This window comes from Tachyglossus aculeatus, assembly GCF_015852505.1.
Source record: "Tachyglossus aculeatus isolate mTacAcu1 chromosome 12 unlocalized genomic scaffold, mTacAcu1.pri SUPER_6_unloc_1, whole genome shotgun sequence".
NCBI lineage: Eukaryota > Metazoa > Chordata > Mammalia > Monotremata > Tachyglossidae > Tachyglossus > Tachyglossus aculeatus.
In genome coordinates, this window is record NW_024044828.1 from 8,318,958 (window position 1) to 8,344,078 (window position 25,121).

General features: G+C 38.7%; 1 protein-coding gene across 3 annotated transcripts in view; it reads right to left on the reverse strand.

The window, feature by feature from the left end:
* SEMA3A (semaphorin 3A) overlaps positions 1–25,121 on the reverse strand; it is a 204,222-nt gene that overhangs the window by 27,954 nt on the left and 151,147 nt on the right. For 2 of the 3 annotated variants that reach the window (XM_038741340.1, XM_038741341.1), the window contains exons 7-13: positions 18,017–18,189; positions 17,099–17,213; positions 16,936–17,005; positions 14,145–14,289; positions 10,522–10,741; positions 6,784–6,875; positions 1,354–1,395 (exon numbers count right to left, since the gene is read on the reverse strand). In XM_038741340.1, coding sequence (XP_038597268.1) covers positions 1,354–1,395; positions 6,784–6,875; positions 10,522–10,741; positions 14,145–14,289; positions 16,936–17,005; positions 17,099–17,213; positions 18,017–18,189 — 857 coding nt within the window. The remainder of the gene's footprint in view (positions 1–1,353; positions 1,396–6,783; positions 6,876–10,521; positions 10,742–14,144; positions 14,290–16,935; positions 17,006–17,098; positions 17,214–18,016; positions 18,190–25,121) is intronic. The other variant, XM_038741339.1, reaches the window with a different exon arrangement.

The window sequence follows — 25,121 nt, forward strand, 5'->3', positions numbered from 1 at the left end:
GTGTTCATTGTAGAGTTAGAGGAACTTGAAGTTATAAATTTGATTTCTATAGTTCCCTGAAAACTACTTCCTCCTGGACTAATAACAAAGGAGCTCTGAAGACAAATAAATACAAGTGAGTGCATGACAATTATATAACATCCACTGGAAATTTAAAAATAAAAATATTTAATAATAATGTCAATAAGAAAAATATATGGTACACATATCTTTGCCTTCACATTTTACAAAAATATTTTAGACTTCAAATATATTTTCTCAAACTCCTTTATGAATTATGGAAACGTCTCTCCAGTCAACTCCACCCCAATTTTTCAAATTCAATTTTACATTTAAACACATAATTGCCTCTACAAAATAACCCCATATTCTTCCCCCCAACACTGTTTTTTAAGGAGGAACAATAGGTTTGGGGTTTTTTAAAGCTGTAATACTATTGCCCACTGGGGTAGGAAGAGGAGTACAGCCAAAACGCCAGGGGATTTTCACACCCCAGGGGATTTCCTGTCTCAAACATGTGCACATATGCTGTGGTAGTAAAAAGAGAAAGGAAGTGAGGTTACCATATTCACTGAGGGTCTATTATATGCCGCACTTGGGAAAGTACTCTCTTACCTTTCTCTTCTCCCCTACCTCTCCTTTGTTTGTTTTTTCCCCTCCTCTTCCTCTTATTGCTAGACTTAATTCCCTGCTTAATCACTCTTCCTCTGCTTTCGAATTGTGAAATTTGTCCAAAAAAGTTGAATAAATTGTGTGAATAAATATGGTATAAAATCTATTACCAATAATTTCTCATTACTTTTGAAATGCTCAAGAAATTCCAGTGGAAAATGTCTGTCACTAAATCAGAAAGGACACATTCAGATAGTGAGATAGGTCAATTTGAAAGAATGACCAAAATTAATGTGGCAAAAATGGTCTATATTTTCAGTAGAGTTTATTCTGAATAGGGGATTTAGGTGGTCTATTACAAAAACAATTAATATGCTTTGCTCCTCTCAAATTAACAATCTGAGATACTATTAATGTCTGTCTCCTCCTCTAGACTGTAAACTCACTATGTTCAGGGAACATGTCTACTAATTCTGTCGTACTCTCCCAACTTCATATTATGGTGTCCCTGCACATACTAAGCACTCAATATCATTGATTGTAAACAATTTTTGTTTCATTTCCCCTTGCCACACATCATAAGATACCATTTCCTTGGGGGAAAAAAACACTGACATATATGTAAAGTCGATGGATACCTTAAAAAAATGAGTACACTACTCCTGAGAAACATGCTGCTCTTATTTAAGTTCAAAGCTTGGTACATATAACACAGTGAGGGGACATTTCTGAACACAGTACCTGCTTGGTGGAAATCTTCATAGCTGAAATGGTGGTGGGTTCCTAGAGAAGTAAAAAAAGGAAAAGTGAATAATAGGACTTACGTGTTCTTAAAAATTAGGATTTCAGATCAGGGGCTTCCTCATTAAAATAGTAAAAGCACACTTCCCAAGAGAGTTGACAATCATGTTCCTAGACACTCATTATCTTTCTTCTTCCTGTCTCATTTCATGTTCCATGTTAGGTATGTGTGTTTGTGTGTACTGTGCTCTATGCCCCATAATGATTTCTTTCCTTCAGTGTGCCCACACACCACGTCAGTAGGCAGAGAATGATTAGTAGGACTAACTTCCACAATCATTATCTTTATTAAGTACTATGCCTTTGAAGTCTTTATGGTATTATCATATGTCTCATGTTTCAGTTATTTGAGGGAAAGTTAGGTACATTCTAAGCATCTCACTTGCCTCTTAGAAGGGAACAAATATGCCATGTTTGTAATTCTGATGAATGCTGTTAATCAATCCATGGTACTTGTTGAGCACTTCCTGTATGAAAAGCATTGTACTAACTATTTTGGGAGAGTATAATGTGAGAGAATTGGTAGACATGATTCATACCCACAGTGAGGTTGTAGCCCATAAGGGCAGACAGACATTCAAATAAATTACAGATAGGGGAAATGTGTCTGAGGCTAAGTATGGGGTGAATAACAAGTGCTTAAGGCATCAGATCTAAGGTTATAGATGACTTGGGAGGGAAAATGGAAGTGAAGAGGGCTTAGTCACTGAAGACCTCTTTTTTTAATGGTATTTGTTAAGCACTTACTGTGTGCTAAATGCTGGGGTAGATGCAAACCAAACAGGTGGGACACATTCCTGTCCCACATGGGGCTCACAAAGTTAATCCCTATTTTATAGATGAGATAACAGAGGCACAGAGAAGTTAAGTGACTTCCCCAAGGTCAATCAATCAATCGTATTTATTGAGCGCTTACTATGTGCAGAGCATGTACTAAGGTCACACAGCAGACAGGTGACAGAGATTTTTGGAGATGTACTCTTAGGAGGGCTTTGCCATTAGGAGCAAAGTGTGTAAATTAGGTTGAGGTAGGAGATGATCAAGGTTAGGTAGGACCAGGAGGGCTGATTGAGTTCCTTAAAGACAATTGTAAGGATTTTATGTTTGATTCAGAGGTCATCAGGAGTGTGGAGATGCTGATTGAACATGTTTTCAGAAATGATCTAGACAGTGGAGTGAAGTTAGGACTGGAGTGGTACCAGACAAGAAGAGGGAAACTCAGTGAGGCGGCTGCAGTAGACAAAGGTGTATATAATAAGTACATGGATCAGCGTAGTAGCAGTTTTGATAGAGACGAAAGAGCTGATTTTAGCAATGGTGTGAAAGTAAAACCAACAGGATCTGGTGGCAGATTGAATATGCAGGTTGAATATGAGAAATGAGTTGAGATAATGCCAATACTTGTGAGTCAGAGAGGATGGTGATGCTGTCTATAGTTATGGGAAAGTTGGGGGAGGTCAGGGTTGGGTGGGAAGATGAGGAGATCTGTTCAGACCATCCAAGGGGAGATGTCCTGAGAGTAGGAGGAAATGTGAAGCTCCAGAGAAGGCGAGTGATCAGGGCAGGAGAGACAGACTTGAGAATCGTGTAGGCGAGATGGTAGTGGATACTGTGAAAGTGAATGAGTTCTCCATGGGAGTAGGTGTAGATGGAGAATATCAGGGATCCTAGAACTGAGTCTTGAGGAATTCCTAAAAAGCAGAGAGTGGGAGGTAGAGGAGGAGCCTGTGAAAGAGACTGATAAAAATGCTCAGATCATTGGATTTTTTATCATCATCATCATCAATCGTATTTATTGAGCGCTTACTATGTGCAGAGCACTGTACTAAGCACTTGGGAAGTACAAATTGGCTGACATTAATCGTTACTAAAATTACCATATTTGAAAAAGTAAAATACTAGATAGCCTTATCAGCTACTTAATCTGACTTCCAATTAAAATATGTACAGGGTTATAAATGTTTAGTTCCTAAAACGGTGTCCACTTGCACCCTGCAAGTGATATTTAAGTCCAAATAAAATATAAGACTCTCATGTATGGGTCGATGTTTTTAATCCAGCTACATCAAGGTAGTCCTTATTAAACATTCACACTTGCATGACTTTCAACCTGCTGATTTCTTGGAAAATTGACATGGCTCACTAGCTACTCTGAACTCTAACAAATGAGTTAATAGACTTCACATTGGAAAACATCAATTATGTTTTAAGTTTGAAAGAAAATTGAACTTAGTCATTTGTTTGCTCAGCTGTTCATGGAATAGTGCATAAATTGGTTTAAAAACACATGTGTTATCAAAGCAAAAGTTTTGGAAACATTTCTGTTCAGTAGAAATATAAATCAAGACCATTGTGCTTAACATACTAAATCTTGAACAGTAAAACACATTCATTTTTTTCAAAGGTAAAACCTTCTTGAATGGTGTTAACAGAATGTGTTACCAATGAGTTAATTTAAAATCAATTTAGCATCTATAAAGCATTCTTAATTTTCTCTGTACTCATTCACCTCCTGCATTTTAATTACTATATGAAAGCACTAAACATGATTTGAAGTAGACTTTTACTTGTAGGAAAAGGTGATCTTGTTCATTCATTCATTCAATCGTACTGCATTTTATTTTGGGACAATTTTTAAATGGCATAGCATTGGCTAGAGGAAATGAGTGAAAGTTACGAACACATATATTATATATCTTTCCATTTATGTAAGTCTGTTTCTCCACTGTCAAACTGGAGCTGGATAGCTCTACTGTCATCTATGCAAGGTTTACTGTCTACACACAAAGCATCTATCAATCTTCTCCGGTCACCATTCTAGAGTGACAGATGGTACTATGATATTTATTTTCCTGCATTTTGATTGGATACTGCTACACTTTACACTCAACAAGACATATTTTATATTTAGTAATTGGCTGCCTTGTGAGTGATCACACTATTCCTCTAATTTGTACCCAGAGAGAGTTCTGGGAACAGCCTGCCTTTGATCCAGGCATTTAACTTTCCCTGCCTCAGTTTCCCTATTTATAATGAGCTCAGTTCTCCCATATAAGAACTACAGGAGACAAAGGGGTTGTGAATTCATGAAAATCAGTATATTTAGTAGAGAAGCAGCATGGCTCAGTGGAAAGAGCATGGGCTTGGAAGTCAGTGGTCATGGGTTCAAATCCCAGCTCCACTGCTTGTCAGCTGTGTGACTTCGGGCAAGTCACTTAACTTCTCTGTGCCTCAGTTACCTCATCTGTAAAATGGGGATTAAGATTGTGAGCCCCACATGGGACAACCTGATCACCTCGCATCCTCCCCAGAGTTTAGAACAGTGCTTTGCACATAGTAAGTGCTTAACAAATCCCAAAATTATTATTATTATTATTCAGTAGTTCCATAGTATGCATTTTCACCACTCCTTTTGGACAGAATGTTGTTAGGGAATTAAGAGAATATTCTTCCAAAAATATGGAGCTATCTGAATAGACTATGCTCCTAGAGGAAAGAGCATGAGGACAACCAGGTTCAGTCTCAGCTCTGCTAATGGCGGGCTGGGTAAATTTTGGGGAAAAAAAAACCAGAACACTTCTTTCTACCTCAGTCCTGTCATCTTGAAAATGGTGATGAGATTCCTCATTTCCCTACTTCCTATATTATGAATCTTAAGAGAGACATCGACTGTGACTGAACTGATTATTTTGTATACTACCCAGACACTTAGCACAGTGCTTGACACCTAATAAACACTTGATAAAAACTACAATTATTAACTTGATGGAATGTCTGGAGGGATAGTTATGCACAGTATGTTAGGTAAGATTTGTGAACTACAATGTCAGTTTCCATAAAGTGAAGGTTCTAATGTAATCTGTCCATTAGAAGAGGACCAGGTAAATCACATTCTAATATTTTGAATAATTGTCCTGCATATTTAACTTTCTATTACTTTACTTTCTTCATGAAAATTATGTCCCTAGAGATAAGGCTAGAGAAATCTAACAATTTGGTCTGGAATGCCCTCCCTGCTCATATCAGACAGATAATTGCTCTCCCCCACTTCAAAGCCTTATCGAAGGCACATCTCCTTCCAGAAGCCTTCCCACTAAGACCTCCTCTCCTCTTCTCCCACTCTTACTTGCTCCTTCATTCATCCTCCCTCCCATCTTCAGGGCACACATGTATATATCTAATTTATTTATCTATTTATTTATAACACTGTCTGTCTCTCCCTCTAGAATGTGAGCTTGTTGTGGGGAGGAATGTGTCTGTTGTTATACTGTACACTCCCAAGCACTTAGTACAATGCTTTGCACACAGTAAGTGCTCAATAAATACAATTGAATGAATGAATGAATGAATAATGTGTAATTAAAACAGTTTCATTAGAAATTAAAGAGCAATATATCACTATTTCCAAATATGCTAGCCTTCCCCATTGTTGGCATAAAATTAAAAAAAAATGTATTGGAGTTACCCAGTTATCATCCTGGTTAGAGAATGCCTTCCTCTTCTCAAAGGACAACACAATACAGACCAGAAACCACAAACTACTTTCATTGTACTGTATATAGCTTGCAGTTTAATGTGTTTTGTGTCATTGTTTTTTTTTAATTGCAAGGTTAAACAAAACTTGACAGTGAAATATTCCAATCTTTACACCACAAAAGGGGTATGAGCTTGGCCATAAGCATAGAATGTTGAAAGTAAATATTTCTCTAAACTCTGCCCAAATTTGTTTTGTCATCTTGAGTGCCAAAGTAATAGTAATAATGATAAGGTAGGGCTGGGAGAGTTGCTGAAAACTGGAATATTTTACTATAAAACCCTAAAATATGTCCTGTGACCTATCAAAAACATTCTTTACTAACGTTAGAACACATATGTCCCTGTTATTTCTAGGTAGAGTCCCACACGGATCCATATTCATTTATTTAACAATAATTGTGGGATAGGTTAAGCACATACTCTCTGCCAGGCACTGTACTAAGCATAAGAGTATATGCAAGACAACGAAGTCTGATGCAGTGTCTGTCCCACATGAGTTTCACAGTCTAAATGGGAGGAAGACCAGGAATTTATTCCTTATTTTACAGAGGAGGATAATGAGGTACATATAATTAATTGAACTTATGATTCAATTTTATCAGTGAAATAGCAAAATGAGTCAGGAATTATATATTTCATTTCATCCTGAGTCTGAACTGGTACTGAGAGTTCCAAGGTTTATTTTGACTAGTGTCTGGCTCTCTAATTGACAAGCTAATTAGAAGGGTATGCTGGGCTGCTCGTCTGCAGCATGTGCAGTTTGCAGCTGTCCAGAGCAGGGGGGAAAAGAGGTACCACTGAACTTGTTGACACTCGAAATTTAGCAGCACTCACCCGAAAAACTGTCATTTCTTCCAGCAAGACTTCCTCTAAATCATGCCAAGTCTCCTTAGGAATGGAAACTACTTTGAGAACAGTCCCCACATCTTTGAGAAAAAAATCAAAAAAAGAAAAACATCTTTTAGATGTCATGAACCTAGGTGATGATAAATTACGTCCACATTTACAGCAACCAAAATTTCAGACTTTTCCTTGCTATGGAATTAATGTTCTGTAAACCCAAGGATATACATTATTCTGGGCCAATCCTTCAACTGCTTCCATTGAATACAGGGGTCTGAAATAAACCAGAAGGGTTTTGGTCTTTGAAAGAGCATCACCTTGAGGTGGTTTAATGTGCAAATTCAACAGAAAAGGAAACATTACACCACTTGGCTGAGATGGATAAACAGGACTAGACATAATTATTATTGGAAGGAGCTTCTTAATTTCCAGTTGCCATAGAATACTCTTTAAAAACAGGCCCTGCTCAATTATCCCGTCAACATTAGGAGATCAATTCTGGAATGGCAGGTTTTCTGGTTATTTTGAAATATAGACATTCCTGGGAAAGCAAAATTCAGACATATAAACTTGAGGAATGCTGTCAAACTGATGAAGTTGTCTGAGCTTTTAAGTACCTGCTGACCAACCTGATGTCATGAGAAAGCATTTTGAACTTATATGTCCCTGAAGACGGCTGTGTGGCCATTAAGTGATGAAAGACAATAGCCTGGTTTGAGGAAAATAAACTTCTCACATAGTTTGAATGATCATTTCTTTGTAGCATGCAGAATCTGAATATTCTATGAACAAGAGAAAACCCACTTCATACTTATAATCAACCAAAAAGAGTTGGTTGGCAGATCCCTAAAACCTGAAAAGTAGACTGTTATTAATTATTTTGCTTCTTAAGGAGATCTTCTACTTCTAAACCTATAGGGTTGTGTCATATTTGTACTTAAAGTGTTGTCAATGAAAATGAATAGCCTCATAAAATTGTTTTAGAACTATCCATTCAATATTCAGAGGAAAGAAAAAGGAGTAGAAGACTGAATGTATTTTGCCATTGCTTTTAAAGGATTTCCACTAACTTTCATGGTTACATTTTGCTGAACTGGAAAAAAATATGTTTGATAGGAAATGTTTTCATGTGAAGATGACACTTCTAAATAAGACTCTAATTTCTAACCCAATATGTGTCACATTTCTTTAATGAAATGTCTTGAATTTTTATGAAGACAAGTAAAACTAGAACTCTAGAATCTGACAGAAGAAGGTTAACAGCATACCTCTGAATAACAATGCTGAAATAAATGGTCCTCTTTTAAGAAGATCCTTCAGTGTTTATAGGACCCCAGGCTGACAGAATTCCAAAGGTTAAGAGTAGAATATGTTAATCTGTATAGTGACTCTGATCAGGCCTCTCATACCAAAATGGGGCTTTATCTAGGTTCTCAATCAGGTTTACAGCATAGTATTTCACACAAATTGAATCAGACTACTCTTTTAGGATCAATAAGCACTGGTGTGCAACTAAGTTAAAAGATAAGATTACAGTTATTAATTTACTTTACTGACAGAGGAACCTAGCCTGTGCTGACTGATCCTCCATGTCAGACATTTAGCAGACTCATGATGATGAGGCTTTATCCCTGGCTTGAGACAGACTTTTAAAATGTGTGATGTTTCTCTGTTGGACAACTCCAGGGAAACCCTATTTACAGTGATAGAAATCAAGGTACTTTTCAGCTGCTTTTTGGAGTTTTTTTAATTCTTGGAGAAATTATTAGGGGATAGCTTTGCCATGATTTTATTCATTCATTCAATCATTTATTGAGCGTTTACTGTGTGCAGAGCACTGTACTAAGCACTTGGGAAGTACAAATCGGCAACATATAGAGACGGTCCCTACCCAACAATGGGCTCACAGTCTAGAAGGAGGGAGGCAGACAAAAAAAACAAAACAAGTAGATAGGTCTCAATACCACAATAATGATTATGGTATTTGTTAAGCGCTTACTATGGTACCAGGCACTATACTAAGCGTTGGGGTGGATACAAGCAAATTGGGTTGGACAGTCCCTGTCCCACGTGGAGCTCACAGTCTCAATCCCCATTTGACAGACGAGGTAACTGAGGCCCAGAGAAGTGAATTGCCCAAGGTCACACAGCAGACAAGCAGCGGAGGTGGGATGAGAACCCACGACCTTCTGACTCTCAGGCCCGTGCCCTAGCCATTATGCCATGCTGCCTCTGATTTTAGGTTCAATTAGCATCGATCAGGAGAACAACTAAATCCTGTCTCTGATTTTATTTTTTCTTCATTCTTCTGGAATATCAGGCCAAACCGCTGTTGTACAGGAAATGAATACAGCCTTAGTCCAGAGTAGCATTTGTCAAGGGTATTCATGAGAGTGAAGAATGCCAGCTTCTTATCTATGTTTTCCTTGTTATCTTATGTTGATGCCTATACTTTACTGCTGAGACTCTTCCTCCACTTTTCCTTTTGCTGATGGAGACTGTTTGTCACCCATAAAAATAGACTAATCTAATACTCAGGACCTAACACTGTTACACCTGATTGCACAAGTATTTCACAGCTTAGTTTTAAATCTCCAATGCACTTGTACATTTACATTTCCCTTTGGTAAATGCTGATTTTCACAATGTTTCCCCATTCAGGGAAGTTTCAAAATAGCCCTTGAATCCACCAGTAGTTTCTGTCCAGCACCAATGGGATTGCAATGCCGGGATTTACTGCCTTGGAATCTGACCTGAGATTCCAAGTTACAGAGTTGTAACTGGTACTGTTCAAAATAGGATTGCTATTAATGAGTGCTAGGAACCTGCTTATTGCCATAGTACACATAGTACACATTGCCATTGCAAAGCAGGGACAGGTCAAGAGGATTCCAAAACCTTTTATTGGAGGGATTTAAATTATAATGCTTAGAAAGGAAAAATGGGCTACCCCAGTGGAAAAATCACGCTGCTGTTAAAAGCTGAACGAAGCATGACATCTGCTGTTTCCTGACAAGGGTTTTTGTTATTTTTGTCATGACCGTGCCTTTTTGGCTCAAAGGAAAAGCTAAAATAGTTTCAATCCTCAAGGATATTTTTGCCCTGGAATTTTAATTCCTTAATTTAAAATTCTGAAGACCAAGGAACCTTATGAGACAAGTCCCTGAGAAATATTTGAGATTGAAGTACATGTTTACATGGATTTTTTGCTCAGTATTATCTACTGTAGAATGATTATTCTTTTACATGTACCTGAAGCATGTTATTATGCCCCCTGTGGGTGTATATTCAAGTCAGATTGACTGACTGCTGAAATCTAGGTGACCTCAAAAGATGATAGGAGGAGATGCTACTCTCTTCTGACAACTGGTAATGAAAAGGTAATTAGTCAAAACACAAGTCACAAGTTTCAAGAAATGGTCTTGATGGACTGGTGCCAACTGTATACTATTTGAATTTAAATTTTTTATTTGAAAAACAGATACATTAAAATCAATAGCCATAAAGGAGAGTCATTTTTGGCTTCTAATCACTTCATCTTAATCTGAATAACATCAACTCATTATGAGTCTGGAATGCACGTATGCCCAATATTTTTTTGCCTAAGCACATTCTTTAGGTACTGTAACAACTAACTGAATTTGTCTCAATTCCATGACATTCACAAGGAGGAAATACTTCTACCGCTAATCATAACCGGGTCATTGTAATGCTTAAGTAAAACCTTACCTGTTCCAATAAACATGACATCATATTGGCCATCCTCTGCATCAACTCGATCTACTACAATCTGCGTGAACTGATACTTCACATCGGTTTTAATCATGATCGGCCGGTTGTTAATTGGAAACACAGGGTTATACATGGCTGGGTGGCTTCGGGCAAATGTTATAACATCATCAGGAAGGTCCTTAGTCGAGTCAAAACCTCCAAATGTTTTACTGGGGCACTGAGAGGATAGAAGAAATATTCTTAATTAAAATTAAAGTGTGTAAACAACATTCCTGTCCAACGATTACATCATCCATGAATATATAATGCAGCTTTTACAGACGTAGAACATGTCTTCAAGGCAGAAATTCTATGGAGTTTTTGTCATTTGCTTTGGAACTTACCAATTGAAAATAATTTGGGATAGGAGAGTTGTCTGGGGACCATTTTTATAGTTTAAAATGTTTTTTACTTCTTTTGGTTTGATAGTAGAGGATAAGAAAATAAATTGTAATTAAGAATGGTTCAGGTTTCAGTGGAACTTTATCTGATTAGGTAAACTTCTGGAGTTTACTTCAAGAACCAAACTATTTCAAATGATCCATTGGGACTGTCTTACTATGTATGCTACAACCCAACAGCAAGGATTTAAACTAATAAATCCTATAAAATGAATTAAAGTACAGGGTCATTAAAACTATCTTTTTTCCTATGTATTTTCTAGCTTAAAGAAAACAGTGCTTCGCAGTGCCCTTAAGCAATTAAGATGATTGGGATTCAAGCAGGGACTATACAGTAGACATAATACAGATAAAAGCAAAACCTGATTTACTTTGACAGGAAGATTTCACTGTTTTTCCATCAGTGCATTTGATCCCAAGGAACAAACACTCAGACATTACAAATGTCTTCATCCTCTTACTTTTTGTCTTATACCCAAATACTCTCTGCCACTCAAAGTAAAAGCTTGGAAGCTGAAATGTAATTAAGCAATATTCCTGAATTGGCAGGAGGTTGAGCGGAATAAATCGATTGTCTTTGCTATCACCTTGATCCACATTATTAATAATTCATCAGAACTGTAATAAAAAACTGATGTTCCCAAAAACAAGAATCAGCAGTGCACAGTAGGGAAACTATGGGGAGACAGTTATACTTGAAGGGAGAGCTGACTGGGGAGGTTTAATGTTTCACTTTCTTGTGTATTTCAAGTAAATTCCAACAATAGCTTTTCGATGACAAAATCCTACCCACAGAGAGAATCACAGATTAACAGGATTAGCAGATGAGCAGCAATCAAACTCATAGTATGTTCTTCATTAAGACTGATCCCCATATTATGTCTGCATTCTGAAATATTATTTTCAAAATAAATTTTGGAATGAAACTTTTAGCCACATGGGAACCAATTAGAAACTGGACTAAAAAAAGTCAGTGTCCTGGATAATATTTGATTGCCTCTACTTGTGGCCATATGTTTCCCTCATTGATGTGGCACAGAGGACGAGTACATCACTATCAAGGTCAGTAAAGTACTCATGTATGTAGAAAATGTTCTTCTGGCTTGCTCCTTTTAAAGTAAAATCTGTGTATAAAGTCAACTTTCAGATTGGAAGATAGCATCACTAATGATGAGTTCTGATGATGCTGGTGAATGTGTTGAACATATCTTTTCAATTCCATACTGTGGGGCAGTCAGGAGAGTTCTATATGTGTGGGGGTGCTGCCATTTTCCTCACCTGTCAGTGTTTTAAACATGCCCCCTCATCTCCCGATCTTCCTGGAGTTTCCACTAGGAGTAAACCTTTTCCTGATTTTTACATGTCAAGATGATCTGCTTTCCACAGATATTTCTGGGTAAACCTGGAATGCCTAGAACTGGGTGGCTCTCTGAAAGATATCACTATAAACAAGAGAGGCCTTTCCAAAAGAAAGGCGGGTAGGCTACTCGGAGATTCACTTGTGTGTGTGTATATTTCAAGGAAGCAGATTGACTTTGTTTCAGAGGACATAAATTTCACCTCTGCAAGAAAAAAGGCCCTGAAACTCAACATCATGTATGTGATACAGCAGCATCAATTACGATGGCCAGCATGTAGATTTGGGCAAAAATCCTGGAGTCACGAGAAGAAAGATCCAGGAGGCACTGGGGTCTCTCAGGAAGCTAATGGCCCAGCCATTTCCTGTAAATACAGTCATGTTCAGTAGAAAGGCAAGGAACTTTCTGCATTGGGTGAAGATAATAAGAGCTGAAGGCCAAAGTGCTCAGACTATTCAGATAAAAGGGAGCACAGGCTGAGTCATAGCAAGAGAAGACTAGGGATACTGTGTGTGTATGTGTGTAAAAAAGAGTCAAGTTTGCTGTCCCTTAGGGATTTTGCTGTCAGTGAAGCCTTCAACACCACAAAACATGAGTTCTTACTAACAAATAAACCTTACTGGACCCTGTAATTTACATCATTTGTGTCAGGGAATCCTTCAGCGGTACCCAGTCAGTCAATCATATTTATTGAGAGCTTACTGTGTGCAGAGCACTGTACTAAGCTCATGGGAAAATACAATATAATAAAAGACATTCCCTGCCCATAATGAGTTTACAGTTTAAAGAGAACTATCCTATAGTGATAATTCTTGCAAACAGATGCATTTGAGGTGTCTCCAAGTGCTTGTAATCTTTTTTTTTTCCTGTTACTTAAGTGTTTACTAAGTGGCAGTAACTGTTTAAACACTGGAGTAGGTACAGGCTAATTGGGATGGATGACACAGTCCATGTCCCACATAGGGCTCACACTCTTAATGCCCACTTTACAAATGAGGTAACTGAGGCTTAGAGAAGTTGTGACTTGCCCAAGAATTATGTTACTTGTTAAGTGCTTACATGTGCCAAGCACTGTTCTAAGCGCTGGAGTAGATACAAGTTAATCAGATTGGACATAGTCCGTGTCCCACTCTTATCCCCGTTTTACAGATGAGGTAAAGGTGAAAGCACAGATAAGTGAAGTGACTTGCCCAAAGTCATACAGCAGGCATAGACAGAGCCAGGAGTAGAGCCCAGGGCCTTCTGATTCCCAGGCCCATGCTCTATCCACTAAGCCGCACTGCTTCTCAGGTCACATACCAGACATGTTGTGGACCTGGGATTAGAAGAAGCAGTGTGGTCTACTTGAAAGAGCATAGGTGTGGAGTGAGAAGACCAGGGTTCTAATCCTGGGTCTGTCAATTGCTTGTTATATGACTTTGGGCAACTCACTTAATTTCTTTGTGCCTAAGTTTCCTCATCAGTAAAATGGGAATTCAATATCTGTTCTGCCTCCTACTTAGACTGTGAGCCCCACATGGGACAGGGACTGTGTCCAACCTGACTAACCTGTATCTACCTCTGTGCTTAGAACAGTGCTTGACACAAGGTAAGCACTTAATAAATATAATAATAATAACAACAACCCAGGTCCTCTTACACCTGGGCCTATGCTCCTTCCACTAATCCATGCTGCTTCTCAATTTGAGCTTTGCATCTGCTTATATATTTGCATATATTACTCAGTTTGATGTTAGTAACTGTAATATTTAGGACATGTGAATATGATCCTAGGATTTCTTTTTTTTACCATTTTAGGCAGTTTTAAATCTAACACACTTACAGTTCCTGGCCGGGGATATGGGACTCTTCCTTGATATGGTACCCATTGATAGTTTGGTCCATCTCTATGGGCATAAGGTCCTAGGAATACTCTCCTCACATCAGTCATGCTGTACATACACACAGCTGACCCCTTGAAGATGTTACTGAAAGAGAAAACAAATCCATTTTTTTAATATAATCTATCAATTGAATCATAGAAGAGTGGTGTGGAGAATGACTTTCTGCTCTCTAATTTAGTGGTGGCATTGATTTTCAGAACTCCTCACCCTCGGCTTCAAGGCCCTCCGTCACCTCGCCCCCTCCTACCTCACCTCCCTTTTCTCCTTCTACAGCCCAGCCCGCACCCTCCGCTCCTCTGCCGCTAAACTCCTCACCGTGCCTCGTTCCCGCCTGTCCCGCCATCGACCCCGGGCCTGGAATGCCCTCCCTCCGCACATCCGCCAAGCTAGCTCTCTTCCTCCCTTCAAGGCCCTAATGAGAGCTCACCTCCTCCAGGAGGCCTTCCCAGACTGAGCCCCCTCCTTCCTCTCCCCCTCGCCCCTCCCATCCCCCCATCTTACCTCCTTCCCTTCCCCACAGCACCTGTATATAAGTATAAATGTTTGTATATATTTATTACTCTATTTATTTTACTTGTACATATCTATTCTATTTTTTATTTTGTTAATATGTTTGGTTTTGTTCTCTGTCTCCCCCTTCTAGACTGTGAGCCCACTGTTGGGTAGGGACTGTGTCTATATGTTGCCAACTTGTGCTTCCCAAGCGCTTAGTACAGTGCTCTGCACACAGTAAGAGCTCAATAAATACAATTGATTGATTGATTAAATGCACTCTTAGCAAACCCCAATACTGCCCCTTTGGAATTTGAGTTTTTCAAATACAAGTGTAGTTTCCAGAAAGCATTCTTGGGTTTCTGTCAGCAAAACAGTGTCAGATTTTTAACGAACAGAATGCACATAGAAAGCCCCAACCCCAGTTCAGTAGTTACACAGTTTGTGTTACTCTTGGATTTTAAATTGTAATATTAAAAAAAGGAGCAAAAAGGGTAAATATTTATATAATCTCTATTCTATTCTCTACTCAGGCTTTATTTTAGAATTGAAAGTGTCAATGCCTAAAATGAAGGAGAATGAAATATGCAAAATAAGACCACTAGCTGAAATCAAAGTGATGAATTGTAAAGCCTTCATTATGTGAATAACTGCAGAAAAATAAAAATTATTATGAAACAATTCCTTGCTAATAGAGTTCCAAGTATGGCTTTAAAATATGTACACAAAATGTTTCTAGTGAAGAGGATGTGATATGATTTTTGCTTGAAAATTTACAATAATCCTCTAGAAATTTGGTGAATAGCGTTACATGTGTTTAAGAACACGTCTAAATAAAATTGAGATACAGGTGACTGCATGTTCTAAGGCACTTGCCTAGTCCAGTCTTTGTATCATGATCTAAGACTGCATTCCAGTGTCTAAGACACGGACACATATCAATCAGGAACCAAAGTATGGCCTTCATATTGAATCCATATTTTGAAAAACATTTTAGTTCTAGAGATTGTCCTTATATTCCCAATGGGACCCTATAGTGAAATATGTCAAATCCCTTCATCCAGAAAGCCATTTTGGTGGGCCAAAGCTCCTCAACCAAACAGAACTCTGGATAGGTAGTCTTTAATCCAACCTGAAGAAGATTAGGATATGCAGAATGAAAGAAAGCAACTTGAAGATCAAGATGTTTCCTGAAGTTCTTCAGAGTATACTCAAACAAAAAAACTATTTGAGAGCCTACTATGTGAAAAGCATGCTCTAATGCTTCAGAGAGTACAGAAGAGAGAGACATTTACAATCTAAGGAAGGAGACACAAAAAATACTGAATCAAATTATCATAGTACACCATAATATATTCCATAATACCATAATGTTACATAATACCCACAGTATTATCATTACAATAGCTACCACAGCTGCCTCTCTTGCATAGCTGCCACAAGTCATTCTTTTTGAATCAATGAGGTTTGCTTTCATGCACATTTGAGACAGCTAAACAGCAGTGTGGCTCAGTGGAAAGAGCCCGGGTTTGGGAGTCAGAGGTCATGGGTTCTAATCCCAACTCCGCCACTTGTTAGCTGTGTGATTTTGGGCAAGTCACTTCACTTCTCTGTGCCCCAGTTCCCTCATCTGTAAAATGAGGATGAAGGCTGTGGGCCCCACATGGGACAGCCTGATCACTTTGCATCCCCCCAGTGCTTAGAACAGTGCTTTGCACATAGTAAGCACTTAACAAATGCCATTATTATTATTATTATTATTATAAAGGTTCACAACTTTTGCATCTTTTGTTTTTTCCCTAAGTGGCTGAAATAGTGCTGTGCACATAGCAGATCCTCAATAAATGTTGATGATACAATGCAGTGTTTTTCTCTTGAGGTGAGGTGATCAATATCTTGGCAAATTACTAGATTTAGATTATTGAAAACTCTTGCTAAATGTGTGGTTTTCCAGAGTTACAATTCCTTACACATTTTTCAAGTTTTGAAGCCACAGTTACAGAAGTGAGTGAGCTGTATAAACTGACACATTCTTTCAAACTGTTTGTCCACTTGATTTATAGTGATGATATGTGTTGTTCATATAGAAAAACACATAGGTCACTACCTCTTTGAACCACTGATGTTAAAGTACTCCGGGTTAAGAAAACACTTTCATTTTTCATAAAAAGGCCTTAACAGGACACAAACATTGAATAAAGCCCTTAACCACAAGCAGTTTTCATAAATATTTGGTACCTGGATGTCGTGAACACACCATAGACGACTGGATTTTTGGGATCTTTTGAATTCATTAGAAATACGTCCTCTATGGGAAAAAGAGAGTAAAAAATGTTGGTCTAAATTTCTAGTCCAAAAAAGACCTGAAAACCATCAACTTCTAATGATTTCAACTACTTACGCAATTCATCAAAATGGGTGTCAATGCCATTAGATCCTGGCACTGAGCAAATCAAACGAGCTTTAAGGAAAGTTGTCCACTTATTAACCAGGCTTCTGTGTCCCCCAAAATCATTCTGGGAATGGAAAAAGATACTGAGATGTGATACTGTTCTTTCTTGAAATGTGTTTAGCAGGAGATATTCAGGTCACTATATACAGATGAAAATCTCAGGGTGAGTCAAATAGTTATCTTAATAAAGCTAATTTCAGTGCTTAAGCATGGCTCCTTAAAACATTAAGTACAAAACATTTCTGGGATTGAGGCACTCTGGATGGTGAAGACTGTGATGTGTGCTAAATATTACTCCCCTTTCTATCTTCCCCCTCTTGTCTTTTCCATCTCTTCCTTCACCACTTTGGGAACTATATTTTGGCAGTTCTTGGAAAAACAATTCTGGCTTTTCATCCCCCAAGTGGAGTAAGCTCCTACTCCAGCAGTTAGTTTTGTTTTGAAAATGTTTCTAGCAATACTTAGTAGTCTTTATAGTAAGACAGTCCAAATAAAAAAGGTATATATTTTGTTTTGAAAGGGTTATGTCAATTCACAACAAAAATCTTCCATAATTTCTTTCCTCATTTTTTTTGGTTGGAAAATGCCAAAACAGAAAAGGAATAGAATGTTTTGCTAGGAATTTCTGACCCAGTGGGAAACTTTAAAAAGATTGTGGGAAAATGCACATATTGAAAAACTTCCCATTATGTTTTGAACAAGAGCTTTACCTTTGGGGACTTTAGAAAACCCAGTTTTCCCATTAAGTCATTTGATGTGTTCCTATAATCCCTTGGTCCCACGGACATATTCACTTCAATTTATATGAAGACAAAAATGCACCAAAAGGGAATACAAAAGCACTTTCTGTGATTTATAGTCCCTTACCCCTTTCTCCCAGAGCTTCCTGGGCCTTACCCTGCATATCTGCCCTATTCTGGCGTGGGTAGCTTTTCCAGAATGTTCTCCATCTATTGCATTTTCCCGGAAGAAAAAATATACTTTATCGTCTTCAGGATTGTCGCTCTCTGGGATGAGGTGAGCGCTAATAAACCTGGGGTCTGAAAGGCAAATGAAATATAGCACAGATGTGAATTCACACAGTCATGTTTCGGCCTCTCCATCAAAACCCTTATACAATTATTATTATGCCATTTAAGTGCTTATTATGCGTCAAACACTGTTTTAAGTTCTTGGGCAGATACAAGTTAATCAGACTGTACACAGTATGCAAAAAGATCAGAGGTCTCTTTCACGGAACAGAACATATTTGTGGCAAGCAGGTGTGTGGAAGAGAAGGCAGATAAGGAGTTTGTGGTCAGATAGAGGGATTTCAGAATTGGTAAGGGTGGAGATTGTACAGTGAATAGATTTCCACCTGCAACCAACAATCTCCCTTCATTTCTATCTCTCAAGACTCCTATCTGGTGGAGAGAAGAGATATTTCTACCAGGCCCTCAGCAAATTGTCTTCATGCGAAAAAATGAATGTAAAAAGGGAAGTAGCCAGAAGGTAGAACTGAAGAACAATTTTCACCTATGAATAGAGGCCAAAACAAATATTCACTGGCTTGATTGGGAATTTTAGCTGAGGATTTGCATGTGTGGCTCCTTTTCCTCATAGATTTCCATTCACCCCATCAATAGAGCACTGGGGACACCCCATGGATGTAGCCATTTCTCATGCTCTCTTCCTCATACATTATTCCTAGTCATTACCATAGCTTCTAGGGTAAGGCAGCCTCCAAGAGTAGTGATGTGAATTGGAGTAAAGGAGAGATTGGGATTTAGAACACAAATGAAGAAACTCCAGGCAACTCTACAAGGTCCTGTCTTCACTATCCACAGAGTGTGATTCTATGGTACCAGTACTTTTGACTGACCATTATTCTGGGAAAGCCTATGCCAACCAATACCTTTAGTTGACTGGTCATTAATTCTAGATTGGGCAAGGAAAGGAAATGGAGGCATGGGAAGAGCAAAATGAATGATAAATAGCTCGTCTCAAGGAGACCATTTCATCTTGACTGTGAGCAGGTATTTTGAAACTTAGTTTCCTATTAATCTTGGAATATATGTGGTGTCCAAAATCTTCAGTTGTACTGTGTAAATCCCAGCATACAGTGGTCATTTAATAAATATTAAACAACAAAGCAATCAACTCTTATTCTCATGGTTCATTAGCTGCCTGGGTTCTCAAAGGAACAAGTGAAACATTTTGGATAGCAACTCCCTAATTCCTCAGGAGGAAATCACAACACTGAAAACACCATCATCCAGCCTTAAAATATGCATTTTATTCCTAATCCTCACACCTGTGAATCATCACCATGTGTTTCTATCACATAATTTTAACAGTCTATGTGTTGCTACATTGAGTCTTTGTACTTCGGAATATTTCCCAGTGCTCCACACCCACCTTTGTTTTCAGACCAAGGATCCAAATTTTCATGAATCAGTCAGGTTTCACAAGAAACAAAATGGTACCAAGCCATGTATTTAATGATATGTGCTCTGGTAGGTTTAGCAGAGATTAATTTAAAAGTAGTCCTTTTTACCCCAAAATGTATTGAAAAGTTCTATAAGAAATGAATTTTTCAACTTCATTATATAATAGGCAGCTCAACTTTGCGTTCCTGTGTCTCATGTCTTTATTATCCAGGTTATAGGTAGTACCATATATATATAAGTAGTAGGGAGAGAGTGGAGGAACAAGTGTCCAAAATCCACGATGTGAACTCTTGGTGTCTGTGCAGGATGCGTAGAATTGAACTGATCTGTGCATAGAAACTAGATGTATGAGAGCTATATAATCTGTTCAAGCCTATCCGCTGTGGGCCTTAGAGAAATCAGTGGAAATTGGAGTGCAAATCAAAATGAGATTTTAATATACTCTGCCTTTCCTTTTTACTCTCTTTTAGGTTAATAATCATGGTACTATTAAATGTTTCCTTTTGCCATGCTAAATGCTTGGGTAGATACAGATTACCGGATCATATTAATCCATCCTATTTATTGAGCACTTACTATGTGTGGAACACTGTACTAAACATTTGAGAGAGTAAAATGTAAATACTCAGTCTCTTTCTCTCCATGCCCATAATCTAAGTAATATGGAGAGAAGATACCTTATCCATTTTACATGAGGAGAATGTGGTTCAGAGAGGTTGAGTAACTTGCCCAAAGCCACACTGCTGATAATTAGCAGAGCTGGGCTTAGAACCTAGGTCTCCTAATTCCCAGCACCATTCTCCTTCCATTAGGCCACACACCTGTTGGCATAAGGTCATCTGGGTTTGAGAGGAAAATACAAGCACGTGTTTCTTTGATAGACGTTTGTATTCCGCACACAGTAAGCGCTCAATAAATATGATTGATGATGATGATGTTATCCTTATGCTGATCAAAGCAAATTGAAGGAGGTGCACATGAGCAGCAATGGATGGTGTGGTAATAGGAAAGGACTAGGTAAACTGTCAAGTAAGATTTTTGTGGGCTATATATTTTTATGAAAATCATTTGCAAAGCCAATATATGGTGCATATGCACATAAAAGAGAAATTATATTATTGCAGCAAAATATGTATATTACAATTTATTAATGATGACACGTGTACAGCTGTGGCAGTAGAGACCCAATTGTTAGCTCAGTTGCTGTCAGGTATTTCATTGCTGTTTAGATAGTGGCTGAAATTTCTAACATGATTTCTGGTTGGTTTACCTCCCTTGTTAGGGTAAGCTTTTACGGGGCAGAGAACTTATTTTTTTGTTGTTGCTTTCTGTTTTTTCTGTCCTTCCATATTACATAGTACAATGCACTGCACAGAGTGGGCACTCAAAGCTGTTACAACTATTACTCCTAGGAGACTATGTGTATATAAAATGGTACATACAATTTCTTTTTTTCCAAATCTTTGATGCTAACATTTTCTATAACTACTTCTACTGCCACTAACACTACCTCAACTAGAAGCAGCATGGCTTAGTGGAAAAAGCCCAGGCTTGGGACTCATGGTCATGGGTTCTAATCACGGCTCTGCCACTTATCAGCTGTGTGACTTTAGGCAAGTCACTTCACTTCTTTGTGCCTCAGTTCCATCATCTGTAAAATGGGGATTAAGTCTGTGAGGCCCACATGTGACAACCTGATAACCTTGCAATTACCCCAGAGCTTAGAACAGTGTTTGGCACATAGTAAGCACTTAACAAATACCATCATTATAATTATTAGTATTATCATTATTATCAATACTCACGAGGACTGTTTTCACTATTCTGCAAAAGTGATTTGACAGTGCCATAATTTCAATGACATAAACTAAAATAAATTAACAAATTGAGAAACAGGTATGTTATGGAAAGTATAAGAAGTCTTAAAGAATAAACCTGCTAAACTAGTATAACTATTCATCTTCTGCATCCCTAACATGTACACTGGATTTCACTACGCAAACAGCTTGTTGTCACTGCAGCTTAAAAGGCATTTCATGGGTGGGCTTTAAACATCTCTCTACCCTAGAGAGCTAGGTCATCATAGTCCTCATTTGTTAAAGAGGCCCAGAGGTTTCCTGTAAATTAAAATAAAAACATAAGGCCTACTTCCCTAACTGGGTAATTGTAGAGTACCTGTGATAATCCCAGGTGAACAAAGCAGAAATATGGATGGAGTTTTTTACCATTGTTATTTTAACTGGGACGTAGATTTTCATTACCCTTTCCCTGTTATATCTCTTTGAATAAATTCATTAATCCATTCAATCATATTTATTGAGCACTTACTGTGTTCAGAGCCCTGTACTAAGCACTTGGGTAGTATAGTACAAGTAGGCAACATATAGAGACGGTCCCTAATGAATGTTCTTCCTAGTAAAATGAATCTTATGATTACTATTTAAAAAAGAAAATGAACTCTCTCCTACCAAACTCAATTCAGACAATAGGATTAAGATAATCACAGAAAATAACCTATCCTTTCACAAAGTTGAAAAACAATGCTTATGCCGGAGGTGAAGGATTACCATTATCCCCCCAAACCACAGCCAATTCAAGAGACTGCCTTGTCACCCAAAGCTCCCCAAGGAAAGGCTTGCTAAGAGTTAGCCTGCTTTGTGAGCTCAGCTCAGAGACCTAAGGAAGTCATGATATGCATGGCGGAAATGCTGCAACCTACAGCTACTATCCCTGAATGGGAAGCAGAAACCAAAGTCTAAATAAATGCCGAAGTCTGAAGACTGAACACCAGTGTTCTGTAAACCATTAAAGAAGGTCAGAACTACCCCTATTCTCCAGATAGAAATCACTGGTTTCAATGGGGCCAGCCCAACCCATATGAAATAACTGACTAACATCTTACAATCATGTTCATCATGTTCCTTTCAATAGCACAATATTTCCTTCCACGAAAGGTTCAGAAAATCCCTAGTGACAATGGTGTAACAAAAGTCTTCAGTTTGTACCATTTCTAAAGAGTCCTTGGTCTCCAGTTTGGGAAGTCAAAGCAAAAATGTGCTTGAAAAATACAACTTCAAAAGGATGTGACCAAAATCCATTTAGTCGAGATCAAAGAACACTAATCTCTCCAGCATGAAACCATAGTGTAAACACTATGAAAAGTAAATACAATCGGAAACATTTCTATGATCTAACTGAGAGTAAGCCCTTTAGGGTAGGGACTGTGTCTTTGCATGTAATGCATAACTCCAGTAGGCCCATCGAAGCTGAAAAAATAATTACAAATAGCCACCATGTAACTGGTGCCACCCTATTTCATATGGGACATTTCTTTATAATAATAAGACATTTATTAAGCACTTACTATGTGCAAAGCATTGTTCTAAGTGCTGGGAAGGTTACAAGGTGATCAGGTTGTCCCACGAGGGGCTCACAGTCTTAATCCCCATTTTACAGATGAGGTAACTGAGGCACAGAGAAGTTAAGTGACTTGCCCAAAGTCACACAGCTGACAATTGGTGGAGCCGGGATTTGAACCCATGACCTCTGACTTCAAAGCCCGTGCTCTTTCCACTGAGTCACGCTGCTTCTCAATAGGATCAGATCACTGGCAAGCACTCCTATGTCCTTTAATTCATGCTCTTTTTCATTACGCCACCTTCTACTCCACTGTTCAAATCTCCTGCAACAGCCACTTGTGATTTCCATCAGCAGCTGGCAGTAGTTTAACTTGGTTCCAATATTATCAGCAGCTGCAAATTGAGCTGTCCTTCAGGGGCAAACTCTGTTTCTAAAAGTGACACCTTGGCAGAGGACATGTTGCTTTCATAATTCCTTTGGCAATGCTGGCTCACTTCATTAATACAAGCATTGCTGGGCTCAGCACTTGAATCAATAATCCTTCCACCTTTATTTTGCACCATAAAACAGCAAAAGACCCAACAAAATGAACTTATGATGGTATTGGGATTCCAAGTTTAGTAATAGTGATATATTCAGTGCTTGTTTTTTCTATACAAAGAGGGTACAGATTTAGTCCTCCAGGTAGGAGCTGTTCGTATGATCAGGGATGACATTAGATTTATAAGTAATGTTGGTCCCAGAAAATGCTGGAACGATTTGGTGGGTGGGGGCAAGGAATGAAGCACTCTAAACCATCTTCTGTGTTATCTTTTCCAGCACTAAGCATTTGCTTTCCTGCCTTTCTTGACATTTACAGAGCATCTACTGTTTTTTTTTTCTTCTTTCCCATTTATAAAGGTATTGAAAGTCTTTCTAGTGGGTTTTGACTGTAATGCATTATAATCTTCCTGACAGCAGGGATCTTGTCAAACAACTCTTGGTACAGTTCTATACAAACAGTAAACACAATAAATGTGATCACTGATTACAAAACAAATAAATGAGCACTTAAGAGCTCCACTGAGACTGCCCAAGTCGATTAAATATTTACTGACTGAAGACATTGTTTCTCCCATGTCTCTACATAGGTTAAGGAGGTCCTTCACAAAGACCTACTCTACCACCTTACAACTCAAACCCTACCCTGAGCTGGAGCTAGGCTAGGATTCTTGAAGATGGGCACAATGGTCTTAGAATCAGGAAATGAGACTGCATAGGCCTGGGTGCTGAGAGATAAGCAAAGAACCATAATTCCCAGGAACTAGTTTTTCTTCTAGTTGAGTGTACAGAAGGTTGGCTCAGATGAGAGCTGGCAAAGGACTTGGAAAACTATCAAAGGGTAGCAGCTGCCATTCTCATTCAGGCTAACCACAATGGTGTAGAAGATCCAAAGGGAAGTCTGATTGGCTGGCAGAAATTTCAAAACCATGGGTTTGTCTAATCCTGCTGGGGTCCCAGTTAGGACATCAGGGGGCTTCTGTGGCACAAGATCTGTCTGATAAAGTTATCAGGCCTAAAAGTCCCCCTGTAAGTAACTGGCTGGCCTCCAGGGTCCCACCTAGCATGGGTAGGGTACCAACAGGTGGCACTGAAGAATACCAAATGTCCCTTTATTGAGTCCACAGTATTGGACAGGGAAGAAGCCAGCTAGAAAATAGACGGTCCAGAGTAGAACTAGCTGGGCAAATGTCCACCCTATATGTGGAGCTTTGAGGTTGGCCACCCCAAAATACCTAGGGTCATCTACATAAACCCTGGAAAAGTGTCTGTGAGAAGCAATGTGGCCTATAGGAAACGGCATAGGCCTGGGAGTCAGAGGATCTGGGTTCTAATCCGGACTCGGCCACTTTTCTGCTGTGTGACCTTGGGCAAATCTCTTCGCTTCCCTACGCCTCAGTACCTCATTGGTAAAATAGAGACTAAGACTGTGAGCCCTATGTGGGCAGGGACTGTGTCCAACCTTGTACCTAACATAGCACTTAATGCAAGTACCACTGGAAAAAAAAGTATCCTTCAGTTGAAGGTATAAATGGGCCATAGCTTTCTAGTGACACTTCCCTCACATGGTTAAGACCTTCACTGGCCCGAGTAACCAAACAGATCACATTTTAATTGGGGTTGCACAGCTCATGCCTTATCGA